At 31.2% G+C, this 21,402-nt stretch overlaps 2 protein-coding genes across 3 annotated transcripts; both read right to left on the bottom strand.

Moving 5' to 3' along the window:
• Nucleotides 1-7,546: 7,546 nt before the first annotated feature.
• On the bottom strand, nucleotides 7,547-11,090 carry LOC125073766 (E3 ubiquitin-protein ligase LRSAM1-like). 2 transcript variants are annotated; one of them, XM_047684810.1, is made up of 2 exons: nucleotides 10,542-10,665; nucleotides 7,547-10,417 (listed from the first exon to the last, which is right to left on the bottom strand). In XM_047684810.1, exon 2 carries the CDS (start codon nucleotides 10,245-10,247, stop codon nucleotides 8,766-8,768), a length of 1,482 nt encoding a protein of 493 aa, XP_047540766.1. In that variant the 5' UTR covers nucleotides 10,248-10,417; nucleotides 10,542-10,665; the 3' UTR covers nucleotides 7,547-8,765. The 2 variants fall into 2 exon arrangements, with proteins under 2 accessions (XP_047540766.1, XP_047540757.1); XM_047684801.1 differs by having other exon boundaries at nucleotides 7,548-11,090.
• A 3,393-nt stretch (nucleotides 11,091-14,483) lies between these two features.
• On the bottom strand, nucleotides 14,484-20,164 carry LOC125069270. The gene is made up of 6 exons (XM_047678707.1): nucleotides 19,793-20,164; nucleotides 18,531-18,746; nucleotides 17,629-17,738; nucleotides 17,075-17,282; nucleotides 15,398-15,534; nucleotides 14,484-15,317 (listed from the first exon to the last, which is right to left on the bottom strand). Exons 1-6 carry the CDS (start codon nucleotides 19,920-19,922, stop codon nucleotides 14,484-14,486), a joined length of 1,635 nt encoding a protein of 544 aa, XP_047534663.1. The 5' UTR covers nucleotides 19,923-20,164.
• Nucleotides 20,165-21,402: the final 1,238 nt, after the last annotated feature.

Below are 21,402 nucleotides of genomic sequence, written 5' to 3' on the forward strand. Positions count from 1 at the left end.
CGAATTTCAAGCCCACAAAGTTTAACTTTGTCTTAAATTTCTCACTAAATATTAAACACGACAAATAAAACAGAACATCTTCAAAAATAACAGAAAATACAAATATTATTATTAAAGTCTTTATTTTATAATATAAGTAATAACTACAATATTTTCTTCTCTTATTATTGAATAAAAACGACGTTAGCTTGTAAATGTCTAACCTAGTATTTACACAAAGTAAATTACATAGTTCTGTTCCAAATCGTAAAATTTAAACTATAATTTTTGTTTGCAAAAAATGTTTAAAAAGAACGTTTTGTTTATTTTAATACTAGTTAATATTGAAAGGCAAATAATCTGGATAACTGGACAAATTATGAAAAGTAGGTAAACATTAGGGAGTCTTAATATTGCCGCATTTGCATACACATTTATAAGTATATTATAACTTAGAAACTACTTAATCGATTGAGATTAAACGAGTGAATATGTGTTTTTAAATTATTTTCTTCTTACTTCGCTTGCACGGAACCCTACCAGTGTTTTGTAATATTAAGACTATATTGTAAGACTTATAACTTTACATAAACTTCTACAGTACCTTCTACATTTCCTAATATAAAAATACGTTATATTTATAATTAATTTTGGTTGGAACGAAAATATAGTTCACGAAAAAGAAATCACGTTCAATAAAGCTGTCGAAAACGTAAAACTGACAAACTCGTCCCGAAGACAATTTATCGAAGTGACAATCTCGATGACGGAAAGCATGATTTGTGGCCTATTTCTCAAGCGAGAGCTATTGTAAAGTGCCGCGACGCTGCCCTAATTGATATCAATTACTCGCATAATTTATACAACCCTCACTCTAAACCTTTAAGATCTATCTTTATGGAGATGGAAATAATTTATCTAATAGAACCTCAAACTTCACCTTTAAAAACATTGATATAAATCATTTCTTCTAATATTTTTTAAATTATTTTACTATGTAATCGTTTTCCAATACGTCTATTTTTAGTGTACGTATATATATTTATAAAGTTGCTATTTTTCAATAATTTTGACATCTGGCTACGACGGAAAACCAGCGTCGAGGTTTTATCCTCAATATTGAGCTGAATGGTAAACCAATTTATTGCGTCACATTGCTTTGTAACGTTAAATTGTATTTGTTATTTTTAAAAATGTGCCTTTTTCTATTCAAGTTTTATTTTATATCTGTTTGAACATATAGTTTATTTGTTTGCACCATTTAATCAGCTATTTTTATAGTAGCGTTATTGTTAATAATGTAACGTTTATTAAATAAAAACATTTTCATTTAAATATTGCCAATGAAGGCACTAAAGTAGATTCATATCATAAAAACACATGTAGGTAGATTAATTGATCAAAATAGGTTTAAATTGCTGATTTATAATACTGGAAGTGGTTAGTTATGTCTTCCGTTCTAATAAGAATACTTAGTTCAAATTATTTTTTATGATACAGCTATGACATTAATTTTAAAAACCCTATGTTTGTTTATTTTCCCGCCGTTCCACTGAATCGGATGGTTGCCTGCATTGAAGAGTGGATCCTCTATGACATTTAAAAGGTCCGTGTCACTAGTTGCACCCAAGGATGGAAGGCAGCTAAACTATGACCCAAAAGCAATTCGAGTAAAAAGAAGCTGCATTTAAAGTGACCTTGTTACGGCTACTTGATACTTGGCACAACATTTTACACCTTGAAAATGATGATAGACAAGCTCACAAACAATAGGACTTGGCAATTGCTCCAGGCCCACACAACAGACTGACTCAAAACTACAGAAGCTATCATTGGAAACACTTCGTCATTCACCCAACTTACCAGAACATGCTCCAACTTAAGTCATTTTTTTTTTTAATTTGATATTTTTTAGTCTATATAGTGCGATAACTTTTCACAAAAAATGGCTTATATGTTTTAATTTTATTTTGTTACATACTGTAAAAATATATAAATAACATCCATGGCCAATGCAATCAAGTAGGAGTATAATGCTTTATGTAACCAGATAATTACTATAAAACGAATACAGAAACAAGAAATTGTTTAAACCTGAAATAGACTCATGCGCAAAACATAATATTATTAACTTTAAAACTACAAAGTAAGACATATACGTATGTAAATTATAATAGACGGACATAAAAATATATTCATTTATTTCAAGAACCTTATTTTTTTTTTATGTTACAGGTAGGCCGACGAGCAAATGAGCCACCTGATAGTAAGTGGTCTCCACCACCCATAGACACCAGCCACTTGATGATAAGTGGTCTCCACCACCCATAGACACCAGCCACCTGATGGTAAGTGGTCTCCACCACCCATAGACACCAGCCACCTGATTGTAAGTGGTCTCCACTGCCCATAGACACCAGCCACCAGATGGTAAGTGGTCTCCTCCGCCCATAGACAATAGCGCTTAAGAAATATTAACCATTCCTTGAGCTGCTAATGCACCTTGGGAACTAACATGTTATGTCCCTTGTGCCTGTAGTTACTGACTGATAGTGACTGACTCACCCTTTAAACCGGCACACAACAATACTGCGCACCGCTGTTTGACGGTAGAACATCTGATGAGTTGGTGGTACATAGCTAGACGGACAAAGCCCTACCACCATGTGAAATACGTAATAATTAACACTTACTATATAACTAGGCCGAGATGGCCCAGTGGTTAGAACGCGTGCATCTTAACCGATGATTGCGGGTTCAAACCCAGGCAAGCGCCACTGAATTACATGTGCTTAATTTGTATTTATAATTCATCTCGTGCTCGGCGGTGAAGGAAAACATCGTGAGGAAACCTGCATGTGTCTAATTTCAACGAAATTGTTCCACATGTGTATTCACCCACCAACCCACATTGGAGCAGCGTGGAGAAATATGCTCCAAACCTTTTCCTCAAAGGGAAAGGAGGCTTTAGCCCAGCTGTGGGAAAATTACAGGCTGTTAATGTAATGTAATGTAAACTATATAACTAATTCTTACTATATAACTAAAAAAATACACCTTGTATTAATAAAACGGTCATAAATCACCAATTCTACCAATTAAATTTTCTTACGACGGCTCATTTTAAATAACTTCTAAACAATGACTTACAAAATAATTTATAATGTAGAGGCATGAATATTATTTACAGAATATTCAATTATTTTAAATCAAAAATATATTGTTTTGAAACAACCCCGAGCCATATTTAGGTAAATTATGAGATAAATTTTATTATATAATGGCGGACCTCTTCCTCACACAATATTGTATTTGGGGCTCAATACGTTGAACAAGGGGTTGAGGCATCGCGAAGTTTGTCCGTTTTGTTAACCATAACTCAAGATACACAGAAAAGCTTCATAAGTAAAGGTATTCTACACTTATTTCTATTTATTCATAACATTTGGTTGCTTTTTTGTTTCAGAATCTGAAATTCTTAAGTAAAACGATAAACATATAATATTGGACTTGTGGTAAATTAGTCTGTCAACACTACCAACTTCGCAATTGACCTCCCAGCCTCTTCTAAAACGAAATAATAACATGCTTATTCTCTAGGTATATTTAAAGGAAAAAGTAAGTTAAGACCAACCTATCCCCTCTCCCCGGAAGAAGATTTGAACATTATTCTAGCACGTAGCTAAGCTGGTTGGTGGATTGGTCAACACATTTAGCAAAATTTCATCCAAAATAAAGAAGTTTCTACAACAACGTCTAGTACGAAATTTTCTGAATCAATAAAAATTGCATGTGTCTGCTATGCGTTCCCGATTGCCATGTAACTTTAGTTCAGACGTTATGTGTAAGACAGCGGAGGCACTGATCCAAAAAAAATCAAGATTCAATTTTCTTTGTATCTCTGTCCTTCAAGATAAACATTTTATGTAGACCCGTATTCAACTCGTGCGAAGATGAGACGGGTAATTAGTGTCTCAATTTGTTAAATGTTCATCAACATTAAACAAACTAAGCTCATGAAAACTCATTGTTGGTTTCAACCTACAATCTTCAAATAAGATTCGCGTGTTCTTACCAATTAAATAAAAATAAACAGCAGCTATCGTACGCCATGTTGGAACACAAAATTAAAAGAAATGTAGATACAAAACTCTTTGACCACAACACAGTCAAGTAAAAGTTTGATTGTGATGTATTTATAAAATAAAATTATCATCGCCAAGGATACAACTACATACTTATGAAGCGTATATTGACACCAACCGTTGAGGAAATAAAAACATGAGGAGCCTCAACAAATATGTATTATTGATCCCTGGATTCAATTACCCTAATGTTAGTCACGTTTGATAGAACGCTCGGATACGTAGTGTTTACTAGGTATGTAAGAATAAAAAGAGATCGGATGTAAAAAAAAAAAGTCAGAAATCGCGCAACAAATTGTCTATATAGTTAAATTTAATTTATTTCTTTTGACTTAAAATAGACTACTAGTATTTATATTTATAAATACTAGTAGTATATAAAATAGTATACTGGTGCTATTACATTTTACCTCGCTTAAGTGTTTTGAAGAATAACAACAATTGCAAATACAATAATATAGAATTATCTAATCAAAATGATAACACAATTGATATTATAACAATATAGAAGAAAAAGGATTTTTTAATTAAATCCTTTATGTACAATTTTATTAGCGTGAATAAATGAAATTAAACGCACTGTAAGTAAACCAAAATCGTACTAACGCAAACTATATGATTTGAATGAAAATATAACTCTTTACACTTACAATTAGGAAGTTACTCGGCATAATAAAATCACATACAATTTACTACCTAAGACCTACTAAGATATGAAAATATTCTTTCAAATTCGGCTAAATTCACTCTTCCTTGTACTCCCGTGGTGAGGGATATATCGCATTCCATAGTAATTGTATATATATGTTACAACATAAAAATGTATCAATAAAAACAAATTAGCAAAGATAAGAAAATGGCGTAATATTGTTGTGTCGACTATCCTCTGTTAAAAAAGGTGTTTAAGGTGTTGTTTAAAACATACTACTGAAATAATTAAAATACTAGGCGAGCCGTATCTACATCAGTTAACGGACTCATTATTTGCCCGACTAGTCGGGATTACGAATATGGAAACTCCATAAATCGATCCATGGTAAAGAAATACAGTTGTTCCAAAAAACTCTAACTACCTATTTAAAAGTACATTAATTTATATATATTTTACGTTGAAGATAGCAAATTCAGTGCACTTTTAACTCTTAAAAGTAAGTTATTGACACTAAGCCAATCTATCTAGTATTTTCAAGGCAACAGTGTTCAGGTCATTATAAATATATAAAATTCCCCTTATTTTTCAAATTAAACGTCAGGTGCCAACATCAGATATTATCTTTTCTATTTCGTGTTTGTTATATAAAGGTAAGGCAACATTTAATATAAATGAGCAAAAAAAATGGACCGACTATAAGTCCCTGAGGAGAGCCCTCATTAACTAGGGTCTCTTTTCATTAACATCAATTCTTATTGCCCAATATTTTATTACACAGATTTGAAATCAGAAGAAAAAAACTGTTACACAAGTCTACAAAAAAAAAATTTGGTGCCGACATAATTTTATTGTAATTTCCATATCTACCATCTTCGGATATATATTTTAATGCCAGTTATTGCTTTTCGATAGTTTCTTTTAATAATTTTGTTTATTTTATAAAGTTTCTATCAAAATTTTCGATTCATCTTCATCAAAAGGGTGCTTAAATAACCCAAAACCATTTTTTATATTTGTGACGGATATGTTGATGCTATGATGTTGAAATATGCGATTTTTAAACAATGGCAATAAACTTGACACTGTTCGGATTGATCGTTACACGAAGCTAAACGAGGAGTATCAAAGTGTGTCCTTTGTTTTAGATAAAATCAAATACGATGATCATCAGTCGTTAATATCACACATATTTTAAAATTGATCAATTAGGATAACAAAGTGGCGACGTAAAGTTTTCATTTTGTGTATGGGACAGCAGAGAGAATCATTGTATTAAAAAAGACTGGTCAGTCAAGAAAGCCTTAACGATGGGGACACAAAATCATTTTACCACCACTCCATATAAAATTAGGATCAATGAAGCAAGTTAAAGCATTGGTTAAAACTGGATCTTGTTTTACTTATATAGCAAAAATCCTCGGTTTGAGTAGATATTGAAAAATTTAACGCCGGTATTTCTGAAGGACCGCAAATAAGATGATGAACTTGACTCGACCTTGCTCCAACAGATTACCATTTTTCCGGAATTTGGACCACTTCTTACAAGGAAAAAAATTTAACCCCGATGCGGCAGTCCAAGCCGCCTTCAAAAAGTTTATTGATTCTCGCCCCCATGGTTTTTTTAATAAAGGATCTATGAGATGGCAAAAGTGCATAGATAACAACGGTGTATACTTTGATTGATTAAATATATTTTCCAAAAAAAAAATTACTTTATATTTATCCCGTACGAACCGCCAATTTTATATGTACGGACCTAATATAATATGTCAATATATAGTAATATTATCAAAAAATATAAAATAAAATACTACGTTACGTATCATATTTTTGAACCCCAAGCGCAAACTTACAACCATTATAAATTTTGAATAATATTATAATCGAGAATACGTTTTGTCCACCTCTGCAAGTTTCAACTATTCATAATATATTTAGTAAGTAACTATTAGCTAGGATAAAACATGGATAAAGCTATTTCTTAGGTTAAGAGCCTTCTAATTGTTTTACTGGGGGTGCTAAAAACGCAATATACCCAGAATAAAACAAGAATTACTATTAAAGAAATAAAAATGAGTGCAGTAAACATAATAACGGAATAATACCACCTCTGCGGCAAATCACGAACTTTTTTATTAAAGCTCCATCTTTGATAGAAAGCACTACATGCCTTACGTAAAAAAGGCCAACCTTATTCTATTTCACGCTAGTAGATGGCGCTCAAAGGTTAATTATCATATTAACGTGGGAATAGTTGAAGTATAAAACATTACTAAGTGCATACATAAGTTAAAATTTAAAAATAAGAAATAAAACTCCTATTTGTGCTAAAATCTTATGTAATTTAAAAACAGGTGGTATAAAGGAATATTACTTAACTATACTAAATATGCTTTAAAACTAAAATCAACAATATAATACTTTACTAAGTTAAAAAAAAAAAAAAAAACAAAAAATATAACAATGTAATGTAACTTTTACAACAGGAATAAAAGTCACTAAAAATATTAGACACAAAAATATAGGTAAGCAATATCTTAAAATGGCCAAGTGACTAAGTAAAAATAAATAAATGTTTTTTTTTTATAATACACTTAACATGTACAAGAAAAATGTATTGTTTAGTTCTTAAAAAAATAACAAATAAATAAATTTAAATTAAACTTTCATACGAAACTTGACTGATATTTTCAATAAATAATTAAGAATTACTATGTGCATGACAATATTATTAATATTTAAATTAGGTTAAACACAACTTAAATATCTAAGTAGTTAATTCCACTAACGGGAATGAAGTATCATTTAATATTTTGAAACATAATAATCACAGCTTTTAATTTATATTTGATGTGAATACCATAATTACATATAACAACAATAATGGAATACAGATATGTCACATTAAAAGTTATTATTTTGATGGTTTACAAAAAAAAACAACACTTACAAGGCACTAGTATTTTCAAATATGAAATACTTATAATAAATAGATTTATGACAACAATGAAAACATCAGACTTAGAATATATCACTATCATTACCTATGACTAGCTTCCTTAGTCATATTCAAGTATTATGTTAGATTCAAACCCATTTCAAATATATTTAAATGTAACTTAATGACAAAGCAACTTTGCTTGTTCTAAATATCTTTTATTATTATTACGACTATTCAAAACTAGTTTGGCAATACACTAAAAAGCTTAATAGATATAAAGGCAGTAGATTTGACAGAATAATAAATTTAATTCAAGATTATTTTCTGGGTCATATTTTTTCCGAATTTAAATGTAATTTAATGATTCAGTACATGATAAAAATAATATGTTACATAGTCCTTAAAATTTCATAACATTTTAAGAACAGTTAAACAAATCAAGAAAATACTAGCATCTTTTCATTATGTATAGATATCAGTTTTTGATATTAAAGTAAAAAACACTTGTAACTCTGGTTTGAAGTTAATTTGACATGTTGGTTAAATGTTGTAGTAATGAGGTTTTTGAAATAATTTTATTGATAAATATATCACAATACAAGTTATTGCTTGGATTATAATCTCTGGATTATCTCACATCACATATAGCCCAATCGTAGGAGTAGAGATAAACAAGTCTTTGATTTACATAAGCAATATAATTTGTTAATAGATATATTATGCACTAGGAACAGTTCTTGATTAATAATATATTTATTTATAAAAAAAAACTGTTTCAGTGAACTACTTATATCCACTTCAATTATCAACAAAACAAATTCACGAATATTTTACATCGTAATGTCACTTCAATGTCAAAGTTGTTATATTCCTCCTGTGATCAGATTAAGCTATAGTTGTCTTATGAAATAATAAGAATTCCATTATGTATTTTAAATAATTAAATTACCAGTCATACACCATAGGTGCAAATCTTAATTAGGAAATATAAATTTATTTTGTTTATAAATAATATGGTGTATGTAATATCTTACTTATATTTATATAACTAGGATAAAATGACTCTAATTGTCCTTTCTATCATTGTTCTACACATCGGGCAGCCTTCTAATTCATTTTGTGCGCATGATTGGCAGCAACACATGTGACCACATGGTACAAAAACAACTCCAGACTTTGCATCCATACATATAACACATTCACCCTCTACATTTGAGCTTTCTTTTTCATCCACATTCAAAATACCTGAACAATTTTGTACCTGTTCTGAAGGAGGGGCACTAGGACTTAATGGTAAACTATTGGATTCAACATTATTTTGACTTTTCTCTTCCACATACAATTTTAAAGCTCTTAAAATACTCTCCCTATCTGAACTCAAAGATACTCCCCTCTCTTTCAAACTCTCATGACTTATATTTAATAAAGACTCACCACATATAAGAGACTTTGCCAAGAAGGGCAAACAATGAATAACTCCTTCTTGCAAGAGATAATTTGCAAAAATAGGATCTAGCTTTCCAACATTAAATAAAGATTTAGGGGCAGAATCTAGGAGTTTTTGATAACTTTTTAACCAAAAGTCATTCGGGATATTGTTTTCACTTTCTGCTTCCTTCAAAGTGTTAATTAATTGCTTCCTGTGTTTATTTCTCTGGTCCAAGAGATCATCTAAAAAGTCCACCAACTTTAACCTCTGGGTTAGTAGCTCATTATAATTAAATGCAATTTGCATCTTCTTTTTTTCCTGTTCAATAACACTAAGTCGTGCTAAATGTGTTGAAATCAGTGATATTTCTTGGTTCAGACTCCAACTTTTTGCATCAACCCTGTCGAGAAGGGATGAGACCATAGCTTTTTGAATATCTTGATCTTCTAAAACCTGTTGAATCAACACTGTCCGAGATTCATCTTTAGCATTTAATAGTTGCACTAGTTTTTGTGTACCCTCTGACTCTTGTGATAGTAAACTTTGCTTGATGTTATTTAGATCATCCATGTAATTTTTCTTGTGGTATTGAATATGATAATCATTTTCTATTAGTTTCTCCATTGCAATTAAAATATCAGCTCTTCGCACATTATCATAATTTTGCCTAGTAATTTCAAGCAAACGATTATGCTCTGCTTGTTCATAAGCAAGTTGCTGTTGAACAACTTCTGGTTTGAGCCTATCAACCTGGATAAAGTTTTTAACCAAGCACTCTATGTCTTCTTCTTCTTTCTGTATAGATCTCATTAGTTTCTGTCTTTCAATATCTCTGATTCCTTGTACTTTAGCTATTTCACTGTCTAAATCTTGCTGCTCCTTTAAAAACTTTGATAAAAACTTTTCTCTCTGCACCTGATTTGCTTTATGTATTTTATTTTCCTGCTCAATCATTTTAGCTTCTTGTTCCTCCCATGTAATGCTTACTTGTTTCTCAAAAACATTGTAATTGGTGCTTGGAGTTTGAGTTGGTGAAATATTTGAATTAACATGAATAGGTGTTGTATATTCAACATTCATTTCTAAACACAAGTATTTCATAATTTCAGCTGTCCCTTTAGTAGTTATTTCTGCAGGTGGATAGATAAAATTCTTACCATCTAGTTCAATTGAAAGCAAATTTGTAGCGAAACATAGTTCTGGACACAGCTTATTTAAACTCCTATTATCAAAGATTTTTAATACTCGCAGACACTTTAAATTACCCAACACTGAAATCAAACTTCTCAATTTATTATTTGAGACATCTAAAACTTGTAAACATTCTAAAAACTTTATTCCTTCTGGTAGAGATTCGAGATAGTTGTTTTGAAGGTATAATTCTGTCAAACTTACCAGATATCTTATATTGTTAGGTAAACGTGAGAAGTGATTATTACTTAAATTCAAAACTTTAATCAATTGGAGATCTGATAACTGCCCTCCATCTTCAAGCGATTGCAAGCTGTTATTGTGAAGATATAAATAGTCTTTTCTAAATACTTTGCATATCGAGAATATACCAGTAGGCAAGCGGCGTATCTGACAGTCAGATAAATCGAAATCGGGTTCTGGCGATTCTCTAGCTAGGTATAGTTTTCTTTCCAGCTTTGCTCGATTATCCTGAGAATTACTAGAATGTCGGCCGAACAAAGACATTATGGGCTGGATACCTGATACAGCACAACCCATTAAATATCAAATATAAAATATCACAATGCATACAGTTATCACGTCAAGTAATAGATGTCACCGGATCAAAATAATCATTGCGGATTATTTTATCGCTACGTTATCAAAATAGACGTACTTCAAAGAATTTCAACATTAATAAGTAGGATTAAAATTGGAAAACTCAGAATACTTGTCAACAAATTAGTCATTTCAATATCAAAACACCAATGATATGCCATGACTATTGACTAATTAATTAATGTCAATATCTAATGTCTAGTGTCAAATGTCAACGCCACAGATATTCTACCAACTTAACTGCTTTTGATAAAGATTATAATCGTACATATTTTTTACATTGTTTCGGATTTATTGTAAATTTACATACTTTTTATATTATATCATACCATGGTTTTCTCTTCACAGGCAAGCTAATCGTTGGGTCACCACAACTATCTGCCGACTACGCCTTGGAGATGCTTGTACTCCCATACATCTTTGTAAAATTAGAGTTAGAGATCTCTTTGTGTGGATGTGGCCTAGACGAAGGTTCCTTATCCCATATACTGTTTTCATGCCCCAAACTCCACCATCCCGTATATGACGTTCTCCCTAAAGTCTCGCTCTATTAATGTTCAATGTATGTTAATGTTTGTGTTCAGTCCACTTTGTAAATTTTTATGTAAATATATTGAGCGTAATAAAATTAAGTTGTAAATATTTTTCTGTTTGTTCTTGTATGTTGTCTTAATAATAATTTATGTTTATCTAATTATTTATTATTGTGTTGTTTTAGGTTATGCTTTAACAGAGAGTCTACTACTATTTTACCTTTAAAATTTAATTAAGCATGTAATCTCGATCGTACCGATCAATGTCCATCGTGTCTTCTCCATCGCATATGACATTGGCGAAATAAACGTGACCCCTTGGCACAAATAAAAGCCAAAACAAAATAACAAATAGTTATATATATATATATATATATAATTTTTATATATATTATATTATTTAATTTTTTTCGTAGGCTAAACCACAAAAATAAATCGATTTTATTATTTTTTTAAAATAAGAATGTACCTCACGTCTAAATTGTAGTAATAATAAACGTCTTTATTGACCACTATTAACCACTTAAGCCCGTAAATGATTAGAATTGTGTGGGTCCTGTTAGTTTCATGTCTAGAACACATTAATATTAACTGAAAATTGGCTTCTACCCGGACTATTACCGCTAAACTTTTATATCCTTGATTTCGGTTTATTCTTCTATAAAATATGTTTATTGTTAGTAATTCCGCATGTAACGTATGAAAACACTAGTTTAGTATGGAGTTACGTACGCATCCGTTTAGCTTATTGCGTCTATTCACCTTTCACAGAAAACAGGCTTAAAATAAGGACTAGTGTGTTTATATCATGCGTATGTTACGCATGATAAAAACCCCCTGCGTTCAGCTATGTTTCGCCGCGTTCGGCGCTGTATGCAGACTATTCTCGACGATAAGTTCCGACCTTCATAAGTGTATAGGATTGGATTTAATATTATTACGCAATTATTTCACACGGAATGATCGGACGTATTGTTAGTTAAACTATTTATATTTATTATATTGAAGCTATTCAGTGAAGATATTACGCCTTTCACAAGCTTACGATGTACGCAGTTGGTCGAAACGGAACTATATAAGTGTAACCAAAATCGTCCAGCGAAATAATAATTGAGCTGAATATATTTAATAGATCATAATTGGGTAGATAAGCTCGAAAACCTCAAGAGAAGATGAGACCTTTGCCAAGTAGTGGGAACAATAGAATATGTTATTATAACTAAATGTCATTTAAAATGTTTTAATAAACAGCGTTTTTAAGCATAGTAAATCATACTTTCTTTGCAACTGAGTCCATACTAAAATATTATGTAAAAAATAAGATTCTCTCTTTTAAGGTTGAACGAAGAAGCTTATGACATTGGTTGCATATATTACTATTGTTTGTTGAATGCAAATAATAATTATCTGTGGACATTTCAAATAACCAAATATGGATATTTGAAATGACTTAGATACCAATATTACGGCTGACCCATTTCAAAACCTTGTAAAGACTTATAACTAAATTTTACAAGAGAGGACTAAAACGTAAAATCTGTTTCTCTTTGAAAATAATTTATGTTAGGTTAAACAATGCTATTAATTGTACCAACTAGGTACTAGGTAATTAACATATATTACTATCCCAAGTTAATATATATGTATATTACAAAATTTAATCCCCTTATTAAGTTTTATAATAAAATTGACACGAGATATTTGGGTTCATTGCTATCTGGTTGCTATACCATACTATAATGTAGTTGCATTAGTTAGGTTTTGTTATTGTTTCAGAGGCGGCTTTAACTATAGTTCAGGTTGTGCGGCGCACACGGGCGCCGGGTCTAAGTGGGCGCCGAGCGCACTCCAACCATCTATCCCCTATCATGTCTTAAAAAACAAAACACATTGAAAACTGTTATTATTCACCAAAATGAAATTGAACAGGAAAAAAACGGGTTGCAGTACTAATACTACCTACTACTAATAATTAACATAATTCATTTTTTTAGCTAGGCAATGTCAGGTTTTTATTGTTCTGAAAAATTACGGCTCTGATTATGGTAACTTTTTAAAGCTGCTTGAATATACCTCTAATTTTTGCCACATTGCACATTGCCATTATTAAAAAATCTGAGTCACGCCTAACTCTTTATCTTAGCCATGCCTTATATTCAGAACGAAATAATACAATTATTACATAGGAGAAAGATTAAAAAATGCTAATGTTTTGGAATTGACACAACCCAAATATTTTTAGCAAATCCATTGATATGGATCAATTTTCATCAATCTTTATCAACTGGATCATTTTTCTGAGTTTGATTTTTTTGCTCGTGTGGAACGATCAATCTGTATCTTTGTATAGCAGCGTCAGCGTTTCATTTTTTCTTTTTTATTTCTTAAAGCGTGGAGTTAACATCTCTTCAGTTTTTCAGTTATTCTATACACATCACGCACAATATAATTAACCTTACAATTTCTTCGTCTCTAAATCATCATATATACCTATTATTATTGTTGTTAGCTACAATCTTTTTCGAACGTTCAAATTGCTCTTTTATAAGGTACAGACTATTACAATGACACCAGATACTTCTTAAAAGCTAGAACCTGTGCTGTGTCTATTATAATTCGCGGTCCCACGCCCTATCTCCAACCTTCCGTCGTGTTCAGCCTAAATTCGAAAAACCGAGCAAGGTGTATCAACCATATTAAAAACTAGCAAGTCTTGAAAACTAACTAGATTTTGATATTTTTGAAGTGACACTTACTAGGTTTTTAAGTGGTCACGAAGCAATAAATACTGCAGTACTTAATTGGTATCGATGCTAAAAATATCTTATTTTTTGTGAGTTTTCAACGATAAAAATGATGTATTTGAATTGGGTAGGGAGTTCGTTTTTTTTAAAACATGAAATTTAACGAATGCAAGGAGAGTAAATACATAATCATGTTTTTTTATTCATTTATTTATAATCAATTAAACAAAAACAATTTTTCCTAATGTATATAAAATAATCGTAAAGTCTTATCTATAAATATCTAATGTCGGATTTCTATTTCTGTAATGTTTATGGGTAAATTCATCATTGTGGTACCATTTCTCCTCTCTTGGTAAATGATGACCGAACAAAGTATAACTATCATGTTCTTTGTTCACGAATGTATCAAAGTTTGAACCTAGCTTAGGAAAATAGTTGTGTGTTAATACGTCTTTATATTTAGACCGAGTTTCTTCATCTTTAACGAGCTGCTTTTCAAAAGCATACTGTTCTCTTAAACCATCCTCGTTTTGTGTTTGTTTTGAAAAATCTTGAGGTTTAATTATTTGTGACAATCTATAAAACGCATCGGATAAATCTTCATTAAGTTCATCCGATGGCTTTTCTTTCGGAGTATTACGTTTTTCTTCAGTATACGGTTCTATGACTGTTTGTTCTCTGCCATTTACTTGATTTTGTGGATTTAAATCAAAGAAAGAATTGTCGTATTCCTCTATATTCGGTAGAATTGGAGATTCGTAAAGCGTCTTGGTTACTTCTTCTCTAGCTCCAGTTCCCTGAACAAACGTTGGTTGCAGATCTTGCGGCGTTTTACTAAAATAATTAAACATAGAAAATTGGGGTGAATCTTGTATTTGATATGCTTCGGCGGCCTTTGGTAATTTTATAATCACTGTTTTACCTTGCTGGTAACCTAAGCCGTGGCCTTCAAATGGCTTATTTTTGGTTTTCTTTTTCTTTGGTGTTTTAAATGTGTCACTATCAGCTAAATTTTCTGAGTCTGCATCGCAGTACATCTTGTTTAATTTCTGTGTGTCCTTCTCTGACAAACCTATTCTCTGACCAATTTCGGCAGCAAACTAGAAGAAAAGGTTGTATTTTTACACTGGTAATAAGTATCACTTATAATAGATATGAATAGCATAGTTTGTTGAATCACCTTTTTAGGAACAAGTGTGTCTTCGCCATTCAAAGAGAAAGCCTTACGACTATAATGCAAAACACTATCATAGTCGTAGCCGACGCCAAAGTCAGAAACCGCAAAGGAATTATATTTGCGAAAGTTGTGTCTCGCATCTGTAATTTAAATACATTATATTATATTTTAAATATGCCGTGGTCTGGAGCCATCAGACTTCAACCTAAATAAGCACGTGAGGGCCTCAACTGATACTGAAGTGGTAGTAAGTAAGTCTTGCCAAATTATTTCCTAACAAATTTATAATTACAAGGAATAGAAATCATGTACATATTATATGATATATAATAACCACTTATTATATAATGGAAGCCTCTATCGATAAGTTGACTAGCATTAATCGTTAGATTGCATCCCTGATTTTATTTTATTTTTATTTATTTTTTATTTATTACATAGGTCGCTAACAGAGCATACATTCTTACAATTGTACATGCTAATAAACAAAAGAAGATCTAGACTAAATGATGCCCTAATTATAAGCAACACTGCATTCTAATAAGACAACAACATAATACTTAGTACTAATAGTTTAGTGAGCAACAAAATTTTTTTTTAAATAAAAGTTAGTATATGTACTCAAACAAAAATATAAGAATGTGTTTTTTAGTTATTACAATAATTAATTAACCATTTATAGAAGAATGAAGAAATTTAAGTTTTATGGTTTTCTTAAATTTATAAAGAGAAGATTTCCTGATGCATAAGTTATCTTAACATAAAAAAATGTTACAGGACTAAATATTTTTTATAACTTATATATTTTTTAAATCGAGACATCGAATTAAATAAATCTTTCATTGAGCTCTGCAATAAAAAACCAGTAAAAAAATACAATTTGCCCTTTTTGCACAATATTACCTATATGTAAATTATCTATATATTCATTTTCAAATTACTTGACTGACATACAACACAAAACTTAAACCACTAGGTTAAACATGGTGAAATTGCACAGAAATTCGTGAAAGAACAAAAGCGAAAACTACGAAAGGGTTTTTTAAATTCAAATTCAATTAAAGGGATTCAAATTTTTATAATTTAATTTTGTCATTTCCGAGATATATGAAAATCAGTATTTAGGTTTATGTTAATGAGTTCAAGACGGTTGTTGAAAATTCATCACCTAAGAGGAAGAAATTTAGGAAGAAGTTTGTATGGAAGTTCACCAAAAATCTCTAATATTGTAGAAAATTCTGTAGTTTTCTGTATAATGTTTGGACGAAGTATTTAATTTCCTACTTGTATCTGTTACGGTAGAGAACAAAGCATATTAGTATTCAGGTCATACAAAGTGAATTGCTAACACCATAACCTTAATCAAGGTTCCTGTATGTTTATATAAATATCAATAAATAACATATACTTAAAAAGCACATTAACTAAACAGTTAAATTAGAATACATTACTATTTTTTTAAATAAAATACCATTTCTATTTACCTGCTTTGCCTAATAAATTGATTCAACAAGATTGCCATATGAAAATAAACGATGAGAATTGAAATGTAAACACATAATAAATGTGTCTTATTTTCACCTTCTTGCTGTGAACTATTTTAAAAAAAAACAATGACTTGTTATAGAGCCCACACCGTTAACTATGGGAAATGGTTCAGCTTGTCTATTGTTTACTTACTTTTAACAATGTTCTCCCATATAACATCAATATATTCGTCCCGGTCGGAGCTGCTCTGCATATGATAGAATCCCAAGGTATGCAGCATTTCATGTACTATGGTACCGTGACGAAAACATCCACGTCCTGCGGGGTGGCGACCTGACAGATTCAATACTTGGTATCCTCCTTGATATCCGACTTGAGAGAAGCATCCTCTTCTACTACCCTGGAATATAACAAAATAGGTAAATGTGAAAATGATGGTAATAATGTTGTACGATTTTTTGCGTCATAAACTTTAATATTAAAAATGCCCAAATGGGCATTCATAATTTTATAATCACTTTTTTTCTGCCTCTCCTAAAGAAAAGTAAAATAAATGACAATAATAAAAAAATATTAGTTTCTTTATCATTGACGTTTCATCAACATTATTCCTCATCATCATTGAAGTATCGGTGTTAAATGAATCTGCCTCATAAATTAGATCCCAGTATGTATTTCTTTAATATTGCTTAAATATTCTACTAATACAGTTTTGTCATAAACTTAAATTAAATATTATTAATTACCTGTATAACCACTGCGTCACGATCACCTTTTACATAAGGTCTAAATTTAACGCAAGAGGCACGAGCTAAGTCATCTATGCCATCCTGGATTGCTTGCAATTGATCGCTTGCTGAAATCAAACTAAAACTGTAACGTACTTTTCCTTTGTATGTACATTAAAAATTAAAAAAAAAAAACACAACTTCTTAAATTACAACTTTTCCATTTTGCAATAACAATACAACAATAGTGTCTGTTGACAAATTGTTTTACTGTATTTGAGCGGCAAACCATAGCAGTCTATGTATTTACATTTGCGTTGCGTTAAACTTTCGTAACTGTTTCAACAATTTCTTTATCATGTCAATAAGTGAATTAAAAAAAAACAATGTGTAAAACCAGTCCAGTTACTAGAAACAACTAAGATAAATAATCTTTAAAAATATGCATCTGTTTACGACATTATGACACTTTCTTTAAAACATTTTCTTGGTAGCAGGGTTTTGTGCAAGCCAGTCTGAGTAGGTACCACCCACTCATCAGATATTCTACCACCAAACAGCAGTATTCAGTTGTTGTGACGGTTTGAAGGGTGAGTGAGCCAGTGTAACTACAGACACAAGGGGCATAATATCTTAGTTCCCAAGGTTGGTGGCGCATTAGTGATGTATGGAATGGTTACTATTTCTTACAGCTCCATTGTCTATGGGCGGTGGTGACCACTTACCATCAGGTGGCTCATTAGCTCGTCGGCCTACAGATATCATAAAAAAAATTAAATCTAGATAAAAATATTTTTTAGTTTTTAATATGCTTTAATGGAATACGATATCAAATCTAATAAAGGTTTCAATGCCGTGTTATTGCATTAACTATGATTTTTGTTTATTTTTGTGTTAGAGAAAAATCTAATATAACTTACAGAAATGTTCTGCTTGTATGAAATAAATAACTTCATTGTTCGGCCAGCGCTTAGTTGTATCTGAGACTCCATTCCTTGCAAGTCCCTCTGCGACACTGTTGACTATCATCCTCCTCTGCCTTTCGTTTAGGATCAAATCACCTTCGAATTTACCGCTCTCTTCCCAAGCATGATCAGATACGGGTGTATCGTCGTCATCATCATCCGGAACACTGCCTTTTAGAAATTCTTTACAAATTTTTGTAGATACAGATAATCTATTCAAATTAGCTATTGATATCATTAACAAAATTATTCTAGCAGTGCGCCTGTTTTTATTCCATTACCTTACAAAATGCTTTAAAATCATCAAGAGTAAAATAAATAAAAAATATATAATCTTAGAAAATGAAATTGTTACTTTAAGTTTAACATTAAAAGCATGCAAACGAAAAGACAAACAAACTGTATATTCTCATAATATATCTAAGTAAGTATAATTTTATCATAAATATTCGAAAAATCCTAGTCCAACTGAAATATACAGCGATAGTAGAGTCCTGTCATACAAACAACACGACAGAAAGTTATTTGCATCTATGATGCAAAAGAAAGTTATGATCACCATTACCTCGGTAAAGGATACACTGATAATATTATGGGTCACAAGTTTATTGAATGATATTAAATACCATATAATTTTTTCACTGTTATTCAGATAATATTATATTAAAATAATTATGTGTTTTTGACAAGGTTTTATGTCACGACGTAAATATATGACTAGTAACGACAAATCTGAATAAAGTATTTGAATATTTTTATGTAGTCCAAGCTAAGCTGCAGATGTTTCGAGGATGAGATATTTCCACTGACTGACGACACGAAAATTGCTTGTACCTTGCTTGTTGTTTTTTCTACCTAATACATACATCAAAGGGCGCATTTATACTTTGGTTACAAAAAAATATAAATATTAAATATTGGACAACATCACATACATTACTCTGATCCCAATGTAAGTAGCTAAAGCACTTGTGTTATGGAAATCAGAAGTAACGACGGTACCACAAACACCCAGACCCATGACAAGATAGAAAACTAATGAACATTTTCTACATCGACTCGGCCGGGAATCAAACCCGGGACCTCGGAGTGGCGTACCCATGAAAACCGGTGTACACACTACTTGACCACGGAGATTGTCGAAATAATTTTTACATAAAAAAAATTGATAAATAAATAAATTTTAATATTTACATAAAATATTTTAAAGACCTTACTTTTTACACTTTGATCCAATTGTGACGTCTCTTTTAAGAAGTTACTAAAATCTTCAAGTTCGCTCGTAGTCATCGACAAACACTTCATCACACAAACATGGCATACAGCAAGAATGCCGATCAACCTCATATTTAAATTTCTACTTAATATTAATGTGTGAAAATGAAAACAAATAGTACATTAGTTTTGTCCGCTCACAAAGTATAGCTCAAATATTTGGGCGTAAAGTGTGTCATATTAACGGTACAGCCACATAACACAGTTTGGATAAAGCTACAACGAAAACGTGGTGAGTTAAAGTTTTTGCGCTACACCGCGAAGTTTTTGTCTAACAAAACCCACCGAGGCGGGTCGGGAATTAATATAGTGTTAGATACGACCATTTCACAAGGTGTTAGCGCGCTACTGCAGAAGCATCTTGCGACAGCGCGCTCGTGCCGTGGCAACGGCCCACGCCTCCCATGCAAGAATCAATTGCTAAATTTACTGCTCGACTTATTCTATCATTGAAGAAAACCTTGATTTCGATAATTTGTTTTCTTCATACTATCCTAACTTTTGTTATTCAACTTGCAATTTTTGTCATATAGAACAATTAGGCGTTGAACTTGTCACCGTTGACTCAAAACTTTGTAATAATTGTAATATACGAGAATATCTAACGTCGCTGAAGAAAACAAAACACATTAAATTCTTCAAAAGCTCGGAGCTTGAATAATTTGATATCAAACAATATATATGTTAATAAAATGCTACTTTTTGTACTTTGTTCAAAATTATCATTATAACCTCGATCGAGTAAATATTTGCCATTTTTTATTTATATTTATATATATTTTTTAAGTCTATATTGTTTCGGAGCACTAACTCAAGACAAAATATTATTAAGATTTCGTTACGCTTTCACATTCAATTGGCGAATTAAAACAAATTAACACAAGTCCTCAATATCTCTGAAACTTAGAAATGTTACAAAATACCTACCGAATTTTTACAGAAATAAGTGGTACAGTGATTGTACGGACAACAGGCTATATAGCGAATAAATAGCTTCTGTTTTTAAAGTGGATTTTCCAAATATATTTAAATAGCCGCCCAAGCTTCGCACAGGTGAATTTTATTACATATATAAATAAACTAATATGATATGAATATAATATAAACACTATAGCGCTCAGGAACAATGTTTCAAGCTTTCTTCCAGTGATTTTTATTTTGAATTGTTTCATTATTCTGGAAATTACGCCCTACGTACAAACACACAAATTTTATCTTTTTACAGTATGAGTAGACATTTTAGTATTAGATACGGTATTCGCCAATTTATTATAATTACTACAACAATTACGGAAAATACATTGAGCAACAAATTAACGTTTTGACGGCAATTTTAGTTTATAAATAAACAAATGTAATACTAAAAACATTGTGATAAGTTCTTTATGTAGATAGTAGATGGGACAATATATTTACCGCAATACTGTACGTTTATATACTATGTATACAGGACCGGGCTTAGAGGAACGTAAACGGAGCGTTTTCTACAACCCACGACATCTACAATATATATATGTTAACAGTTTAAATATAATATAGTCTTTTCCAACCA

Source organism: Vanessa atalanta, chromosome 2 (assembly GCF_905147765.1).
Source record: "Vanessa atalanta chromosome 2, ilVanAtal1.2, whole genome shotgun sequence".
NCBI classification, from domain to species: domain Eukaryota; kingdom Metazoa; phylum Arthropoda; class Insecta; order Lepidoptera; family Nymphalidae; genus Vanessa; species Vanessa atalanta.